The sequence below is a fragment of the Aethalodelphis obliquidens genome, unplaced genomic scaffold (assembly GCF_003676395.1).
Source record: "Aethalodelphis obliquidens isolate GAN/ISIS:26980383/991018 unplaced genomic scaffold, ASM367639v1 scaffold3, whole genome shotgun sequence".
Lineage (NCBI taxonomy): Eukaryota > Metazoa > Chordata > Mammalia > Artiodactyla > Delphinidae > Aethalodelphis > Aethalodelphis obliquidens.
This window is the reverse complement of record NW_020837947.1, coordinates 70,406,223-70,425,186: the sequence shown is the minus strand read 5'-3', so window position 1 is coordinate 70,425,186 and position 18,964 is coordinate 70,406,223. Positions and strand designations below refer to the sequence as shown.

General features: G+C 41.3%; 2 protein-coding genes across 6 annotated transcripts in view; both read left to right on the top strand.

The window, feature by feature from the left end:
* The window catches only part of CYB5R4 (cytochrome b5 reductase 4), an 84,163-nt gene extending 78,370 nt beyond the window's left edge, over positions 1-5,793 (top strand). For all 5 annotated transcript variants that reach the window (XM_027091346.1, XM_027091367.1, XM_027091338.1 and 2 more), the window contains 2 exons: positions 2,626-2,790; positions 5,211-5,793. In XM_027091346.1, the coding sequence (XP_026947147.1) occupies positions 2,626-2,790; positions 5,211-5,265 (220 nt within the window). In that variant the 3' untranslated portion in view covers positions 5,266-5,793. The remainder of the gene's footprint in view (positions 1-2,625; positions 2,791-5,210) is intronic.
* Positions 5,794-8,876: 3,083 nt separating this feature from the next.
* MRAP2 (melanocortin 2 receptor accessory protein 2) overlaps positions 8,877-18,964 on the top strand; it is a 99,854-nt gene continuing 89,766 nt past the window's right edge. Inside the window, exon 1 of the mRNA XM_027091318.1 lies at positions 8,877-8,964. The gene's annotated coding sequence lies outside the window, so the exon portion shown is untranslated. The remainder of the gene's footprint in view (positions 8,965-18,964) is intronic.

Genomic DNA, 18,964 nt, shown 5'->3' with positions numbered 1-18,964 from the left:
TTTGCCAGTGCGTCCCCTCATGCCTGAAGGCTATAAATGCTTCAGACAGTAAGTTGCCCTTCAGAAAAATTCAGAAGCAACCATCCACAGTAACCATCTGTATCCTGATATGGTATAAAAAGCCCTTCATTCATGTATTCTTGAGTCCTACCTTGGGATTGCTTCCGCTCCAGTGAAAGCTCTTTTCCAGGGCTGTGAAGGAGAAGAGAAACAGGAGAGCATCCTCCTTACAATCCCCTGAAAATTGCATCCATGCCACCTGGTCACGTTTTCCACTGAGAGGCCTGAAGGTATACCCGGGGGACCAATATGTGAATAAATACAAAATACATGAGGAATTTATACCATTTATGTAAGGATCACAGTTATTTTTCACCCTTTAGTAGATGCCTGCAGAAAGCATGCCACTGATTAGGCTTTTTTTTTTCTTTTTTTCTTTTTTTTCTTTTTAAAGCATCTCACTAAAGGAAAATTAAGATTTTTATTCAGATGACAAAGGACGCCAGTATTGATTTATATATCTTAGCAGTTTTATTCCAGTGACAGGCTGATTGGAAATAGAGGCAGAGGAGACTATCTTTTATTTGTAATTTAACAAGGCAGTTGCTATATTTTATTGCGTTGTCTATGTATGATTAGAAATGTCTTAAGATAGTGGTTCCACAGCTGCTTTTGGGTCCCCTTTGATAATCTGATGAAAGGTTATAGACCTTCTTCCCAGAAGAATGCCCTTACAAATTCACGTACATTTTTATATGTAATTTCATAGATGCCAGCATATGGCTTTGTTCTTCTGAGTATAGTGTTTATTTTTAACCAATATGGCTTCTTGTTAAATAAATTCCTTTTTTCATTCATCAAGTATTTTTTGCACACTTGCCTCAAGCCAGGTCTGGATACAGTATGAACAAGACAGGCCAGGACTCTGGCCTCATGGAGCAGCAAACAAACATCACGTTCCAGAATTACGTAACGCTATCTTAATGATAAGTGCTGGGAAGGAAAACATGCTACTAAAAGAGAGTATTCGGGGTACTGTTTTGTATAGGGTGGATTCCTATTGCTGCTAAAGTGAAATGGGAACTTTGAAGGCAAGAAATAAAACACGTCTCTGTTGGGATCTTAAATATAAAATCAGAATATTAGAATTGTAAGAGAGCATATAGTTTTCCCACCTTGTTCCACAGATGGACCTATAAGCCCTAGAGGCTGGGTCTGGTGAGAGCTGGGACGGGTTCTGTAGCCCCGGCTGGCGCCCTGAGCTGGTCTGTATGCTTGTGCTGGCCCGTCCGCTCTTGGGAGCGTTCACCCAGCTGCAGCCCAGCCAGGCGAGGACCACAGCTCCAGCCATGTCTTGCTTCTGTTCTGATGTTTGGCTCCCAGGGCCACCTCACGAGAGAAATTATTCGCTTCAGCGTTTTCTTAAGATTGAGATTAACATATTACTCAAGTGGAAAATGTAGAAACACATTCGATCTGATGCTACTGAAAATGACAAGAACTAACTGTGTTTGCAGAAATGGAGCAAAGGGAGCAGGTAGAGCTTAGAATTTTGAATGTGCTATGGCTGTTCATCAGCAGTTCACTTAACAGGTTGCAGAGCTGTGGGAAGAAGTGGTCTGTTGTTCCCTTGTGAGGCTTGGTTTGATGTGCTTCTTTCTGATCGTAATTCTGCACCCTTTCTTTTCTTTGAAATGTTTCACTCCATAGTGTTTGAGTGCCTCCTGTGTGATGGCCACTAGGGGTGCAGTGATAACCCAAGCAAACATGGTCCCTGCTCTCACGGAGTTTCTGGTCTAATGGGGAAGGGAGACATTACTAGAAAAATCACCTTGGTGGCCACATATTTACAGCCTGATAGAAAGGCTATAAAGAAGAGGAAAAGGGAAACATTTCTACAACACATGTAATTACGAAAGGACTCCAGACTGGTGGGGCTGCAGTGCTTCCCTGGAAATGACGCTTGAGCTAAGAAACTGAACAGTGGGGTGTGGTAGAAACATTACAGAAGGAGAAAGAGAACAGGCAGGGTGTGGCGGTTAAGGCTGAGAGAAGCAGAGCACAGAGTTAGGAGCTAGGATTGGGGAGAATTTGGACGTGGAGGGTGAGGCAGATCAGTCCTGGGTTTCTGGTTTGTGCAACCAAACGGACTGTGGTGCCATTCACAGCAGTGACATCGGGTGTGGCACAGGGATCCTGTAAGTCAAGTGACAGTAAGAAGTCAGATAGGCCGTTGGTTATCGGGGTCAAGGGCTCATTGGAGGGGTTTGAGTCAGATGAAAATGCACATGTCACTGGTTGTTGCTCTTTACTGTGCTTTATACAAGCGAATTATTAATAAAAATGTGGAGTTCTCTGAGATCCCTCAGAGCTCTCTTTCTAATGAGTTCAATAGAAAATGTCAAATTATTCTCTTATCTGTAGCAAAAGTTTATCTTTAGTAAATGTGGATTTACCTGTATTTGCAAAATGTTTACATTCTGTTCTAGTGCTTTGCTAGCAAGCGTGTCAACCTTCATATATTCATTTGTTCTCCAGGGGAGAAAAAGATGCGTTAGTGAACTGGAAACATGTTCATAATGTATTTAATGTAATAGACTTTAAACAAATGTTTCTTTTCTCCAGATTTGACCTTGAATTTGTTCTCTCAGTACCTACTTCTGAATGGAACGGCAAACGGGGATACATTTCACCAGCTCTGCTTTCTGAATTTTTGAAAAGAAGTTTAGACACATCCAAAGTCCTCATCTGCATTTGTGGACCAATGCCATTTACAGAACAAGGAATGAAGTGAGTAGCAACGTGGTAGGAGAGAGAATCCCAGCACCGTGAAATGACGACCTCCTATAAACAGCAGTTGACATGGCTCTCATTTCTTCCTATTCATATGAACACGTACTTCAATAGTTTGTCACAGTATAAGAAAATAATAACAAAGTGTTTAATCTGCGTGCCGGTGAAGCGTCGGAGGCCCGGATTATGCACAGAGTTAGACGTGAACACAAAAGTCAGACACAGCCAGCTCTTGGTGGCCTCTGGTAGTGGCTGGTCGTGTGGACGCTTTCACAAGATTGGTGCCAGATAGTTTTGGGGACACTAGATTCAACCTCCTCTTCCACCAAAGCTTCATAATATATAATAATTTTTTAAAAATATAATAAGCAGTGTTCATCTCATTGTAGCTTTTGATCTTCCATCATTCTCTGCAACTGGGTGAGCATTAATCGATAACACAGTGAGAGAAAGCCAAACAGCAAGACAAAAACCAGAGACTAGAACATAAATAAGGCAAGACCAAGAGTTGAATTCCGCACAGAGAACAACCAGTGGTGGTGACCATCTTATTTAAAAATCACCTTGATCTTACTTAACTCTAAAACGACACTCTAAAATATTTGGTTACATATAGCCACTACTGGCTTTCTAGATGACTTTAAAATATGCCTGCCTTAAATGCCCTGCATTTCCTTGTTTGGTATGTGACTGAACCTAACATTTGCTAGGTAATTTTCTCTCTTGCTATTTTATTTTTAATTTTAATTATGAAAAAGACAGGCGGTATGTCCGGAAAGGTAGGTTGGGTTCAGATAGTGAGAGGTTTGCCTGCTGCACCACGTTGGCCCTCGTAACTCCTGTGCCGTCCTGTCGTTTTGTCTGAATGTGCGTGTCAGCTCTGGAAGCTGCCACTTTGGGTTGGTATCCCAGCTCCACCACTTAGGGTCATGCTACAATCATCAGCTAAGTGTCCTAGGGCCAAAACCATCTAAGCTTTCGTGTACTCACCTATCCGAGGGAATAGATGATAATATTGATGCATGTGAAATGCTTAGCACAGTGACTGCAAAGAGTGAGTACGAAGGAAATGTTTATTATTTTCAGCAGCATTTTATTTATTTTTTTTTCACCTCCTTTTTTTTTTTTTTTGGCCATGCCACATGGCTTGCGGGATCTTAGTTCCCCAACCAGGGGTTGAACCCATGCTCCCTGCAGTGGAAACGTGGAGTCCTAACCACTGGACCTCCAGGGAAGTCCCCTTCAGCACTATTTTAAACAGAGCTACTTTTAAGATTTCAGTCTCCATTTACAGTATTCTCCAAGTTGAATTATACTTAAGCAGTATTTCTGTTTCTCCTGTTCAGTGGGGGAAAATTACGATAGAATGCTAGGGGATCAAATCCTTACTTCAAAACCTGGTGAATAAAGAGGAAGAAAACCGGCATTTATTCTGCCTTTTCTGTATGAGTTATACTACTGGATAACCACATAATAGATGAGCAGAAGTTATTCTTTATAGAATTCCTCGGCTGATAAACGAATAAAGAATGATAGGAGTAGAATATCACCAACTTCGGTCCCTAATGAAACTAGTAGATATGTACATAGATCACCAGTGGTGGTTAGCATCCGAAAAGAGAGGCAACCCGGTATTATGTGCCTCCTGATGAAAGAGCACTATGAAGTAGTCTTGTCAAAAAGAATTGAACCTGTATCTGATTAAGCCTCTCGATCCAATTATTAAATTTTGGGAGATAAAAGGAAAAAGGAACATTATTAAAGTAAACCACAGGGATGCAGCAAAATGAGAACTGTGGGAGACTCAACACTTAAAAATCTCATTTTGTCAACAAATAAATTGAAGGACAGAGAGAGAGAGAGAGAGTTGGAGGGGATGTTATAGATCAAAAAATACCCAAAAGAGGGGCTTCCCTGGTGGCACAGTGGTAGAGAGTCCGCCTGCCATTGCAGGGGACACGGGTTCGTGCCCCGGTCCGGGAAGGTCCCAGATGCCGCGGAGCGACTGGGCCTGTGAGCCATGGCCGCTGAGCCTGCGCGTCCGGAGCCTGTGCTCCGCAACGGGAGAGGCCACAACAGTGAGAGGCTTGCGTACCGCAAAAAAAAAAAAACAAAAAAACAAAACCCAAAAGACATATAAACCAATCACAGTGAGTAGACTTTAATTGGATCTTGATTCAAACAAACTTTAAAAAATTATGGCATTTATGAGACAATTGAAAATGTGAACACTTACTAGATACTAGATGATATTAAGGAATTATTGTTAATTTTTTAGAAGTGATAATTGTGTTTTTTAGAAAACACATGCTAAATGGGGAAAATGAAAAAATACTATGGTTACGATGGTAAACTCTGATCTTGTTTATTTTTAAACATCTTCCCTAAGAAACATGTGCTTTTTATTTGTTTTTCAGGTTGCTGCATGATTTGAACTTTTCCAAAGATGAGATCCATAGTTTTACAGCATAATGAAGAGCCGTCATTCAACTGTTTTAGCGAAATTTGTGATTACTTAGGGTTTTTTAAAAGAACATTTTTGTACATAGGTTAACTAGAATCCAGGTTTTAGTTTCTTAAATTAAATCAAATGTTTCTTCACTATAGATACCTTGTTGACTTTATTTTGTACCATAACTTATTTTACTACTGATATTTGTCCTGGAAGGTCAATCGTGGCAACAAGTATATAGAGGATTCTTTGTTACGAATCACAAAGTTCCTTACCATTTAAACTGTATCACTGTTCTACAATAAGCTCTTGTGTTTTATGACATGATAAAGCAAATGATCATTTTGATCACATTTCTATGCTGTAAGATGTCTGATTAGCAATACAGATTAAATTTTACATTGCACTGTAAACTCAGGAAATGATCATTTATGTCCTTGTTCTTACTATGAAAACATGGAATGTTATAACTTAAGTGATCCAAACATTTTGTGCGTCTGTGGCCTTGATACAGAGTAGAATAAAAAATATTCTGAAGTACTTTTTAATCTTTGTGGTAGAAATGTGTTTGAGTGCAACAGTGTGGGTGAGTGTCTGCGGGGAATTTTAAAAGCAGCAATAAAAGATTCTGGAGACACTTCACACACGCAGCTTTGGAGTATATGTGTTTAGAAAGTTTAAGACAACCTTGACAACTATTTTGATTCTTAGCCAAAACTAGAGGCATCAGGAAAGATAATGAAAGTATAGCATCTGGTCTCATGGTCTAAAATAATCATTTGGTGCTTTGGAATAGGTTAAATTTGAATTCTTTTTGAGCCCATCTAGGCCAGCTGGGCAAATGAGGGACACTCCATCCTAAACGGTACCTTCCCTGGCGGGCTGCTTGCCCCACAGCTGGCGGTTCAGCAGGGAGCCCTCCTAAGCTCTGCTGTGTGGGCATCTTATTCTCTCTCCCTGCTGCTGTGTGCAGCCTTCAAAAGCTTCCACAGATTGGGATTCTGCAAAGGGTATCAAGAAAAGCCACTGTATATACTACCAAGTGTAAAACAGACAGCTAGTGGGAAGCAGCCGCATGGCACAGAGAGATCAGCTCAGTGCTTTGTGACCACCTAGAGGGGTGGGATAGGGAGGGTGGGAGGCAGGGAGATGCAGGAGGGAAGAGATATGGGGACATATGTATATGTATAACTGATTCACGTTGTTATAAAGCAGAAACTGACACACCATTGTAAAGCAATTATACTCCAATAAAGATGTTAAAAAAAAAAGAAAAGCCATTGTGAGCTTTTCCTGAGGAAACTGTTGGATGCATAGGTGGCTATGTGTAAGCCAACTCAGATTTTACAGCCGTATTCAGGATGGCAGCATTGCTTTTGCTTTTACAGAAATCGGGGTGTGGGGAGTCTCCAACTCCCCTGTAAACGATTTGGTAAATAGCTAAGTCTTCACTGAATGAATGGTGTACTCAGGAGGAACACAACATTAACATTCCTCAAATTACAAACCCCCAGCCCAGGAAGCTCCCCAGGTGCGAGTGGCTGGATCAACACTTTCTTCTTTCCCTGCGTCTCCCTCCTCCATGCACAGTCATTCACTCAGGCCGGAGGTGGCAATGCTCCCTGTGGCTAACAGGAACATTTTCTACCTCTGCCTTCCTACCACCTCTTTTTTTCTCCCCTAAGATCATGAACTTTCCAGGCACACCTTTTTTTGTAGTTTATTAGTAATATATCTGTTAATTCTACCTCAGCCAGCTCTCTCCTCTTTTCTACCCTCCTTTTTCCTCTCTCCTCCAAACCCATTTCTAATTACCTCCAGGTTACTCCCTTCCTCAGTCTTCTTACTGTATTTTAAAGCAAAAGAAAACCCATGAGCATCTTCTGAACGTGTATGTTAATAATTCCCAAATTGGCATCTTTGAGAATCAGCTGAGCTTCAGTTTTCAATATCCAGTTACCACCTGGGTGTTCCACAAGCCCCTCAAATTCAATAGATCCCAAACTAAGCTTTTGCCGTGACCATCTTGTAACCAAACCAGGTTAATGTTTGGCTGATGTCCAGCAAGCCGAAACGCTGAGACGCCAAGGATTGCAGCAAAGAGAGGGTTTATTTAAAAGGCAGCCGGGTGAGAAGACGGGAAAACAAGTCTCAGATCCGCCAAAGGGCTCAGGGGAATTACGGGATAATGAACGAAGAAGCAGGGCCGTCTGAGGCGTGGGGAGCGTGGGGAAAGGTGACCGGGAAAAGGTGGGGGGTGATTGTTGTTCTGCGCAGGCGTAACGAGGCTACAGGCTTCTGCACGTTCAAGAGTGGAGGCGCTTAGCACGAGCTGAGGGTGGAGTTTTCGACCCTCTGGCGTCAGAAGGTCCCTGCGTGACCACTCATGTGTGCCCATTTGGAGGGTCAGTGGTCCTATCCAGTGTTAACCAGCCGAGCTCCAACTAGACACAGCTGACTCCAAGTTCCTGGAAAATAACTCGGGCAGATACATACCTTATTGTTTAGGCTACATGCCGCTTGGAGGACATGCAAAACCTCCTTGATCAGTGAAGGCAGCTGAAGTGGATTTAAGCAAACCCATGGTTTCAGTCTCTCCCAGGTCTATTCCTCCTCTTGAATTCTCTGATTTACTGGTGCTACCTTCCACCTAGCCAGCCCTTCTAGAACTATTCGGGATCAGTGTCTCCCTCTCCAATCTGATTCCTCCATACCAGCTAGCCCTGCCCTGTGGTCCCTCAATCACCTCAGTACAATAGCCCGACAACTGGTCTTCCTATTGCAGGTTTTTTTTTTATTCCTATTGCAGTCTTGACCTCACTGAAATCCATTCTCTATTCCAGTGTTGCTAGAGGGCCTTAGAAACTCCCCTAAATAGAGCCTCAGTCTCCCATTTAATACAGCCGTATACTGAGGAGCGCAGAAGGGAGTATGGATTGTAACTATTATTCTTGAGCAAAGCGCTCCAAGGCTCCTACGTCCTGTATTTGCAATAAGAAAATTGGAATTATACTCAAAGTCACTTTTCCTTGAGAATTCTGCTTGCTTACTTCCTTTTTAAAAATGTGTTTCTATGTCAGTTTTGTATCAGTTTTCTATTTCTGCAAGGACAAATTACTGTGAACTTCCAGGCTTAAAACAACACACATGTATTCCATGGCTCAGAGGTCTGGGCCCAATAGGGCTCAGCTGGGTCCTCTGCTGAAGACCTCCTAAGGCTGAAATCGGGTTGTCCGCTGGGCTGGACTCTTCTCAGGAGGTGCTGGAGAATGTTTAGCTTCCAGGCTCCTTCAGGTTGTTCGTAGAATTCCGTTCCTTGAGGTTGGGGTTCCCCATTTCCTTGCTAGCAGTCAGCTGGGGGCCAGTCTTTGCTTGTATAGCTGCCCATGTCCCTTCTCATGCTATCTGTGTGGCTCGCCCCAGCACTGGTAGATCCAGCGTGTCTCATGCTTTAGATCTCTGCATTTCCCTTCTGCTACAGTCTTTCTTCCCCCTGCTGGAGAAAGTTCACTGCTTGTAGGCGCTCATGCAATTAGATGGGGCCCGCCCAGGACTACCTGGATAATCTCCTGATCTTAAAACCTGTAGTGTTACAGCTGCAGAGTCCCTTTTGCCATTTAATAGAGCATATTCAAAGTCTTCAGGCGTTAGGGTGTCGACGTCTTTGGGGGACCGTTCTGCCTACCACAGTCTGAAGAGGACAGAGAAACTTGTCCAAGGTAAGATAATTGTATTTTGTCTAGAGCTCGCTATGGGCCCTCAATTTTCACCTTAATGTGATGGAGGAGTGAGAGATGCTTTCCACGCCTGGTGAAGGCTTGACTCCAGCTTCCTCTGTGGTCTACCTTCTCTGCCACATAAACTTGTCCTAAACTAGTTTGGGGCTGTGTCTGTTGATAGCTGCAGACTCCCACCTTTGGGCAGATGACCCAGTCTCTGTTTGGTCTACGATATTTAGAATGGCGGCTAATTGGTTAAAAAGGAAAAGTGAAACCTCAGCCAGCCCCAGTCTCTTGGTGTCTTTCTGCTTTGGTTTTTTTTGGGGTTTTTTGTGTGTTTTTAATTGAAGTATAGTTGATTTACAGTGTTGTGTTAATTTCTGCTGTCCAGCAGAGTGATTCAGTTATATATACACTCCTTTTCATATTCTTTTCCATTATGGTTTATCACAGGATATTGAATATAGTTCCCTGTGCTCTACAGTTGTTTATCCTTCCCTCCCACACCCTCCCTCCCCCTTGGCAATCCCAAGTCTGTTCTCTCTGTCTGCCAGAATGCCAGAGTCACCTATCTGAAATACAAAAAACATGTTTTCTCTCCTGGTTAAAGTTCTCTTCTGCTGCCGGGTCCGCACTCATGGAATGGAGGCTCCATCCTGGGGGGCAGCACACTGAGCTCGGGGCCCTGGTAATGTGGCACGGGTTCCACACCCGGAGAGCAAGCTGAGGGGACTTCAGGCCACTGCCCCCGGCCCTCCAGCAAGTGCTCAGCTCTTAGGAAGGGTGTCACCCTTCCTAAGGGTGTCACGAGAGAAGCTTCTATTGTCCCCAGAACATTCATGCCCAGGTCTTTCTGTGGACGTATTTTTTCATTTCTCTTGGATAGATACCTGCAAATGAAATTGCTGAGTCATGTGGTAACTGTACATTTAACTTTTTTTTAAACCCTATTTTATTCTGTGTATATTTCTAGATCTAGTGCTGAGACATATACTAGTTAGATAGTCATGCTTTTGAATGTACAGTTTCAAACTTTTAAGAAAATGCCAGGTTGTTTTTTTTTTGCCAAATTGGTTGTACCGTTTTACACTCCTGCCAGCAAGCACTGTATCAGAATTTCAATCCTTCCACATCCTCAACAACCTTGAAGTATTAATCTTTTAAAAGTTAGTGTGTAGTGGTATCTTATTGTGATTTTAATTTGCATTTGTCTGATGTCTGTTGACGTTGAACTTGTTATCATATGCTTATTGGCCACTGGTATATTGTCTTTTGTAGGGTTTTAATCTTTTGCCTTTTTTTTTTAATGTCGGTTCATTGGTTTGTTTATTTATTTATTTTTGACTGTGTTGGGTCTTCGTTTCTGTGCGAGGGCTTTCTCCAGTTGGGGCAAGCGGGGGCCACTCTTCATCGCGGTGCGTGGGCCTCTTGCTATCGTGGCCTCTCCTGTTGCAGAGCACAGGCTCCAGACGCGCAGGCTCAGTAGTTGTGGCTCACAGGCCTAGTTGCTCCGCGGCACGTGAGATCTTCCTAGACCAGGGCTCGAACCCATGTCCCTTGCATCGGCAGGCAGATTCTCAACCACTGCGCCACCAGGGAAGCCCTTGCCCATTTTTAATTGGATTGTTTTTCTTATTGTTATTAAATTGGAAGCATTCTTTGTACATCTAGATACAAGTCCTTTTTCAGATGTTTCACGAATATTTTCTTCCATTGTGTGACAGCAAATCATATGGAGTGCTTAGGGCAAGAATAAGCTTGGGTACAAATCAATTTAAATTAAGAGTGTAAACTAAATAACAGTGCAGGAGGCAGCTGTGAAGTTGATAAATGAATGACTAACATTCTAGGAAGAGAACTCTGGTGATAGCGTGGGGAGAACATTCTGGAAGGGACGGGTCTGAGAGGCAGGCAGCTAATGACAAATAGGGCCATGATGAGACATCTTTAATTCTGGTACAATGGCAAACACATTCAATAATGCAAATCATCACTGTAGCCGTGGAGGCAAATACAAACCACACAGGCTTTGTGTAAGCTTGGCTCTTTGGGAGGAACAACCATTTGCACGTTATAGTACATTTTGTCCATATGTCTCTTAGCAACTGGACACTTGGAGGTAAATCTGAAAATGATGCTGGCAACTCTCTTCCTCGAATTTGAAGAGCTTATGTTCTGACTCAGGATTTTCTAATTAGCCATCATCTCAACCCGTGGTGATCAGAATAGTGAGGGAAGTGTTTTTATTGTAGTGTTTGCTGAGGTGGCCTGTGTTGACTTCATTACAATTCTTATTTCCTCTCATTTCGAACATGCTGAGAAACGCAGTTATTTGTGTTTGGTACAAATAACTCTGGCTTGTAAACATGTCTAAGGGAGAAGCTACTGAAATTCTTAGTAAAATACATTCAGGTGTTTGTTATGCTGAGGATTTCTCACTTTCTGAGCAAGTTAATATTTTACTAATATAAGAATTATCACAAGGCAATTCTCAGGATAGCCACATTCTTGCACAGTTTAGAGAAAAAAAATCACAGGAATCATTATACATCTAGATTTTCCTCATTGCCTTTCACATATTGTCTGGTGTATTTTAATATATATACTTTCATATTTTAAAATCTTGAATTAATTGTTCTAAACCTTCAGTGAGATGGGAGTTCTGTGCAGTAAACCATTAGAAGAAGGGGCATTCTCCCTCACCCAGTTAGGAAGTGGCACAGGCAACCAAATACAGGGTTCCCAGTACTTACTGGGGTTTCAGGAAAAGCACAATGCTGGTCAGATTAGAAAGTAACACGTGAAGATACCACCTGCTCACTCAGTAATGAAGCCGTGGAGCTCGGCCCCTTTGTGCTGGACCAGCTGTCTAAAAACTGCTGTTTCCCTGGCACCCCACCATCCCGGCTTGGGCACAGAGGAAGGCCTTACCTGTGTGTGCTGCACAGGTGTTCTGTGAGATGGAGAACCGTGTTCTTGTGGGAGCTGTTTTCACCCCTAAACATTCTCCATTTTGTCCTCTTGGTCAGGAAATCTTAAACAATAATAGCTAATATTTATATAGTTGACAAACCAATTCCAACAGTGCTGCAGGGGTTGCTGGCAAACCGTTTAACAACCAGCTCTTAGAAAAATAAATACATAAAGCCCTGATTTGTAGAATTTGTCCATTTTTGTGGTTTAAGTCCTTTTGCTGCTGTTACCGACCAGGATTCTCAGCCTCCTTAATCAGTAGAAATTGATAAGAGGCCAGACAAGAAATTCAGGCAAAGTTTTACTGGGGTTCCTGCTGCAGCAGCGGGGAGCGAGAACAAGCCACAGTTTCGCTGGCTTGAGCCCCGAGGCAGGGGCTGAGCTGCTTCCTTCTATGGGGCGAGGGTAGGGCTGTGTCCAGGGGTCTGGCCGGAGGAGTGGCTTAGATGTTTTACCCACTTCTTTGGTGGTGCTGTGTGCAGGGGGCATGCGCAGTGTCCTACTTTTGTTCCTGGCTCTTCAGAAGTGGCAGTTGATTTTTTTTTTTTTTTGTGGTCTTTTTGTATCTTGTTGTCCATAATGTGCCTCAACCGCACATGCACACAGTTGTTTTTAGTCCCTTAGAGTTTCTGTGTATTTTGTTGCTTGGGGAGATGTTTGCCCAGCTGTAAGCACTGCAGCAAAGGGTCCCAGGTCCCAGCCTGTCTCACTATGGCCAATGTCAACGTGAGGTGACTGAATGTGGAGTTGGGAAGGGATGGGACTGTTGGCTCTGTCTCGTGGGTAACCATCTCAGGTTACGGGGCAGGCAGGGTGCAAGAACTTCTGACGTGCTTTCACTTAGCACCCTCAGACCAACTCAACGAGGAAGGTATTAAATACTCTGTTTTCTGGATGAGGCTTAAAGAAGCTAAGTGATGGGTCAGAAAGTGGTAGAACCGGGACTGGAATGCAGTTGGTTTGATTAACTTGCCCAAGTTCACATGCTAGTGGGAGCTGTCGCATGGCCTCAGAACCAGGGGTGCCAATAGGGTGTGCTCGCTTCTCCCCAGAGAGCCCTCTGGATTTTGCTTTCTATTCCGTGACATTAGAAAGCTCCACGTTATGGTCAGGTCCAGACATTGCCAGAAGCACCCGTATTTCATCTACCCTGGTTTCAAAATTACTCCGAGGTAAGACAGAAAAACAAGGGCTGACCTGGGTGGGGCAGAAGAGTGAGTGTGGAAACGGCCCTGTCCCCGATTCGCTAGGTGGCTTTGGGAAATCGACTTCCTCTCTTGGTGCTCTGTTTTTCTCATACATATAGTGGGGATGATAGGTGCCTGAAGCAGAGGACATACTTAATACATATTAGCCACTAATACTATCTCCAAATGTTCTGGGTTTTTATATATGTGATGGAACGAAGGAGCTTAGTTTTTTGGAGGAAAGATCACAAGTTCTTTGTAAGTCCAAAAACATAGGGAGTCATTAATGGGCAATTTACCAACCATTTCTATTTCTCACACCAGCTTTGTGTTACGAATTCTTATAAACACATTTCAGAGTTTTGACCAATATGAGGACTGATATATATAGGTGAGTAATAAAGTAATTTGATGCCAGTCCTTCCATATCTTTTTAATAAAAATCAAATATTTCAGACATATAAAAAGGTGGAGAGAAACTGTCAGAAACAGGCAAGTATTGCCCACCTAACCTGAGGAGCAAAGCACTTACATATTGATGAAGCCTCCTAGGGACCCTTCCATGATGCCATTTTCCTCGAGATCACTCCCAGGGTTACCATTATCCTGCACTTTGTGTTTATCTTTCTCTTGCATGTTTCTTATACTTTATCCTCTGTATGTGGTCCTGAGCAATATCCTCGTGCAAAATACAGAATTGTCTTTTATGTTTTTAAACTTTATATGAATGATATTGTATATGGTCTTCTGCTCCTTGCTTTGTTTTAATGGCATTGTTTGAGGGATAAATCCATGTTAAACATGTAGCACTAGTTCCTTCATTTTAACTGTGGTATAGTATTCCATTATCATATGAATATATAACATTAAAAAATTAATTATCCTATTGATGGACATTGAAATTATTTCCACTTTCTAAACCATCCCCAAATGGTTACTATTCTTGTACATGTCACCTTGTACATACATGTGAGAATTTTCTCTGGAATTTTTATCTAGGAGTAGAATTTTTAGGTCACAGATGTGTGTACCTTCCATTTTACTAGAGAAAAAAACCTCTATTTTCAAAATTGTTGTGTCAGTTTCCTCGTTCACTACCAGTGTATTAGATTTCTCGTACATTCATATCCTTAAAATGCTTTTTATTGTTTGACTTTAGAAATATTCCAGATCTGATGGATACGGAGTGGTCTCAGTGCATCCCCTGATGCGTTGGGCACAGTTTTCTCTCAGATCTTTCCTTTCTCCTATCCTGGAGGGAGCCCATCTCTAAAAGGACAGTTCCCAGCGTCCCTTGCCTGCTGGCTTCCATTTTCATTCAGCTAATGTGAAGCACTGGTGGAAGGTTAAACGGGAGAAGCCAAGGTCTTCTTCCCCATCCACTCTGCCTCCAATGGGGTCTCCATGGCCCCAGCTCACCTTGGCCAGCTCCTGCCATGGCTCAGCTGGATGGCCCCTTCTCCACTCAGGGCCTGCTGGGCAGCCCCAGGTCCTGGATTCTGAAAACACCATGTCTTCTCTTTCCTTCCCAGCCTAGAGGTTCCTGCAGTTATATCTCTTGGTTGCCTCGACTTTTGGGTTTCCAAAGTCTCTGAATTAAATTTCCTCTGAATTGAAAGACTGGGTGTGAATGTTGTTTTCCAGTCTGAACCCAGCTGATACATCTAACCCAAGTGAGAATTTTTTTTAACATGTTTATTGGAGTATAATTGCTTTACAATGGTGTTGAGCTTTTCTTTTTCTTTCTTCTTGCCTCCATTCCTCTTTCCCTCTCTTCCTTTTTCTTCTGCCATTTAGATCATCTCTGCTGTAAATTATTTGCACGTGTCTTTGTGTATTTTTCTATAGGTTTTTTTTCTTATTGATTTATAAGAATTCCTATAAAATTCTGAATGTATATGAGTTGCAAATGTTGTATCCTGGGCTGTGGCTTGTTTTTTCACTTTTTAAGTGATGAATTTTAATGCTCAGGAATGTCTATTTTAAATGTAATCAGATGTATCAAGTTTCCCTTTGTGGCTTGCGATTTTCATAACATTTAAGAATCCTTTCCTACCCAGGAGTTAAAAAGACATACTACTGTTTTTTGTTTTGCACTTTTCTAACTTTTGCTTTTCACATTTCACATTCACATCTTTGTTCTTCATGTGTCAGGCATTTAGTTCACCTGAAATTAATGTTCATATATAGTGTGGTGTACAGGTCTGATTATTTATTTCTTTCACATGGGTAACCAGTTATCCTAGAATCAGCAGCGTGCTGCAGCTACCTCGTACCAGCTCATGAAAGTTCATTGTTAATTCTCAGGCATCGAGTTAGCTGGTTGTTAAACACATTGCTAGCTCATATGGGCCACAGCAGGAATTTTTATACCACAGTTATGGGCAAACGCTACAAATCAACTCCCTCTCCAACCCCTGGGGAACAATACTAGCATGCCCACTGCACAGAACTCTCTATCAAGAACCTTGTTGCACAGTGCAGTTTTTCAAATTGAAGGTTACGACTCTGTAGCGCTTATGGAATCAACTGTATGGGTTGCAACAATTGTGTGTGTGTGTGTGTTTTAAATAAAACAGGGCTGAATAGAAAAATACCAGAATGCATTGCACATAGTAATTGTAACTATTTTCCTTGAATCTTCTGTTTTCGTTTTATGTGTATATTTACCTACATGACTGTATGGTTTGGGTTGCAGTGTTAAATGCATTTCTCACTGTGGGTAATTGGTAAAACAAAATGTGAAAAACACTGGACTATTCTGTCCTTTCCTTTCTGATTTCCAAAGCCACTTCTGTCCTGTGTCAGGTTTTTGTCTATGAATATGTCAGTGCCTGAGTTTCCCATCTGTTCGTAGGTTTCTTTGGCCCTTCCCTGTACCAGGTTGCTTCATTCTTCAAGCTTTAGGGAGATCTTCATAGCTGCCAGGATGAGGGTCTTCACCCACCTTGAAGTTCTTCAGAATTGTCATGTCTGTTCTTGGTTCTTTGCTCTTCTACATAAATTTCAAGACAAAGTTGTCAAAGTCCATGAACAATACTGTTGGGATTATAACTGAAGCTTTATAGCTTATTTGGGGGAGATTAACAACCTTATCATATTCACTCTTATCCTTGAAGGGGATATATCTCCACTGACATAGAACTTCTTTAATGTCTTTCAATAAATGTTTATAATTTCCTTCATAAAGATATGCACATTTTCATTAGATTTACTTCTAGTACCTTACATTTTGTTGCTACCATATACGATATGCTTTAAAATTGTATGCATATGTTATTTTTGTGTGTAGGAATGCATTTTATTTATATATATTTGTCTTATTCTGGCCTCAATTTGTAATTCTAATAATTAGTCTGTTTTTCTCTTGAGTTTTCTCAAGTTTGATTTAGATAATGAACACTATCTGTGAATGATTGTTTTATTTCTTCCTTTAAAATAATTTTTAAATTATTTAAAACTAATATTTCACCATTAAATAGGATATTTGCTATAGTTTTACAAATTTTACCAGGTTAAGGAAGTGCCTTTTTATTCCTAGTTTGCACAGCACTTTTGTTTTGTTGTTTTTTTTAATTTATTGAATTATAGTTGATTTACAATGCTGTGTTAATTTCTGCTGTACAGCAAAGTGATTCAGTTATATATGTGTGTGTGTATATATATATATATATATATATATATATATATATACACTCTTTTTCATATTCTTTTCCATTGTGGTTTATCACAGGATATTGAATATAGTTCCCTGTGCTCTACGGTAGGACCTTGTTGTTTATCCATTCTCTATATAATAGTTTGCATCTGCTAACCCCAACCTCCCAATCCATTTCTCCCCCACCCACCCTCCTCCTTGGCAACCGCAAGTCTGTTCTCTATGTCTGTGAGTCTGCTTCTGTTTCATAGATAAGTTCATTTGTGTCATATTTTAGATTCCACATATCAGTGATAGCATATGGTATTTGTCTTCCTTTTTTTGACTTACTTCACTTAATATGATAATCTCTAGTTGCATCCATGTTGCTGCAAATGGCATTTCATTCTTTTTTATGGCTGAGTAGTATTTCATTGTGTGTGTGTGTGTGTGTGTGTGTGTGTATATATATATATATATACACACCACATCTTCTTTTTCCATTCATCTGTTGATGGACACAGGTTGTTTCCATGTCTTGGCTATTGTAAACTGTGCTGCAGTGAACACTGGGGTGTGTATATCTTTTCGAATTACAGTTTTCTCCAAATATATGTGCATGGCATTTGTTTTTAATTTTTTTTAATTGAAGTATAGTTTCTGTACAATATTATATAAGTTACAGGTGTACGATATAGTGATTCACAACTTTTAAAGGTTATACTCCATTCATAGTTATTATACAATATTGGCTATATTCCCTGTGTTGTATGATATATCCTTGTAATGGTTTGAACCTTTTAATCCTCTACTTCTCTCTTGCCCCTCCCCGCTTCCCTCTCCCCACTGGTAACCACTAGTTTGTTCTCTATATCTGTGAATTTGTGTTTTTAATGGTGTTAATTTTATCAAATGTTTTTCTTATTCTATTTTCTATATTAAGTACAATCTTTTGTTGTGTTAAAATTTTTATTAAGTTGAGGAAATTTCCTTCTAATTTTGCAAACAAATATGCTATGTTTTTAAAATCATAAATTAAAAAAAAGTTTTTCTCCATCTACTGAGATGATTTTGTTTTTCTCTTTTATTCAGCTAATGTGATAATAGATAAAATATAGATTTAAAAAACAATAGGTTTTTCTAAACTTAACTCATATTCTTGGGATAAAACCAGTTACCCATTTGAGTCATAATTTTTGTTGTTTTCTAATCACTGAATCTTCTTTGCTAATATTTTATTAAGGAGGATTTTATCAGGATTTTATCAGTGTTTGTGAGTGAGATTAGTGTTGTTATTTTCATTCGTTAAATCATTCTAACCTTGGAGTAATACTGGTCATGTAATGTATGTTTTGGGGTGGACAATTCTTCCTCTTTTTCTATTTTATGGTAAAATTCCTACATGGCAGGGATCTGTTCCTTCAATTGTTGGTAGATCTCATTTGTAAAACTGTTGCATCACTTTTCCCCTGATCCCATGGGCAGATTTTTATATTCTTGATCGTCTTTAATATTTTAAAGTCTATTTGGAGTTGTCTTAGTCAGTTTGAGTTGCTGTAACAAAATGCCACAGACTTGGTAGCTTATAAACAACCGAGGGCTTCCAGGGCTTCCCTGGTGGTGCAGTGGTTGGGAGTCCGCCTGCCGATGCAGGGGACACGGGTTCGTGACCCGGTCCGGGAAGATCCCACATGCCGCGGAGTGGCTGGGCCCGTGGGCCATGGCCGCTGAGCCTGCGCGTCCGGAGCCTGTGCTCTGCAACGGGAGAGGCCACAACAGTGAGAGGCCCGCGTACCGCAAAAAAAAGAAAAAAAAAAACAACAAAAAACAGAAATTTATTTCCCACAGTCTTGGGGACTGAAAAGCCCAAGATCAAGGTGCCAGCATGGTGCTGTTCTGGTGAAAGGCATCTTCCTGCTTCATAGCTGGCACTTTCTTTCCGTGTCCTCACATGGAGCCAGGGGCTAGAGATCTTGCTTTCATAGGGCACTAATGTAATTCATGAGGGCTCCACTCCCATGGCTTAAGCATCCCCCAAAGTCCCCACCTACTAGTACCATCACCTTCAGGGGTTAGGATTTCAATATATGAGTTTGAGGGGACGTAAACATTTAGACTACAGCAGGGAGTCTGTGCTTTTTTTCCCCTTTGAGTCAGTTTGCTAACATATTCATCTAGAAAATGGTTTGTTTTATCTAACTTT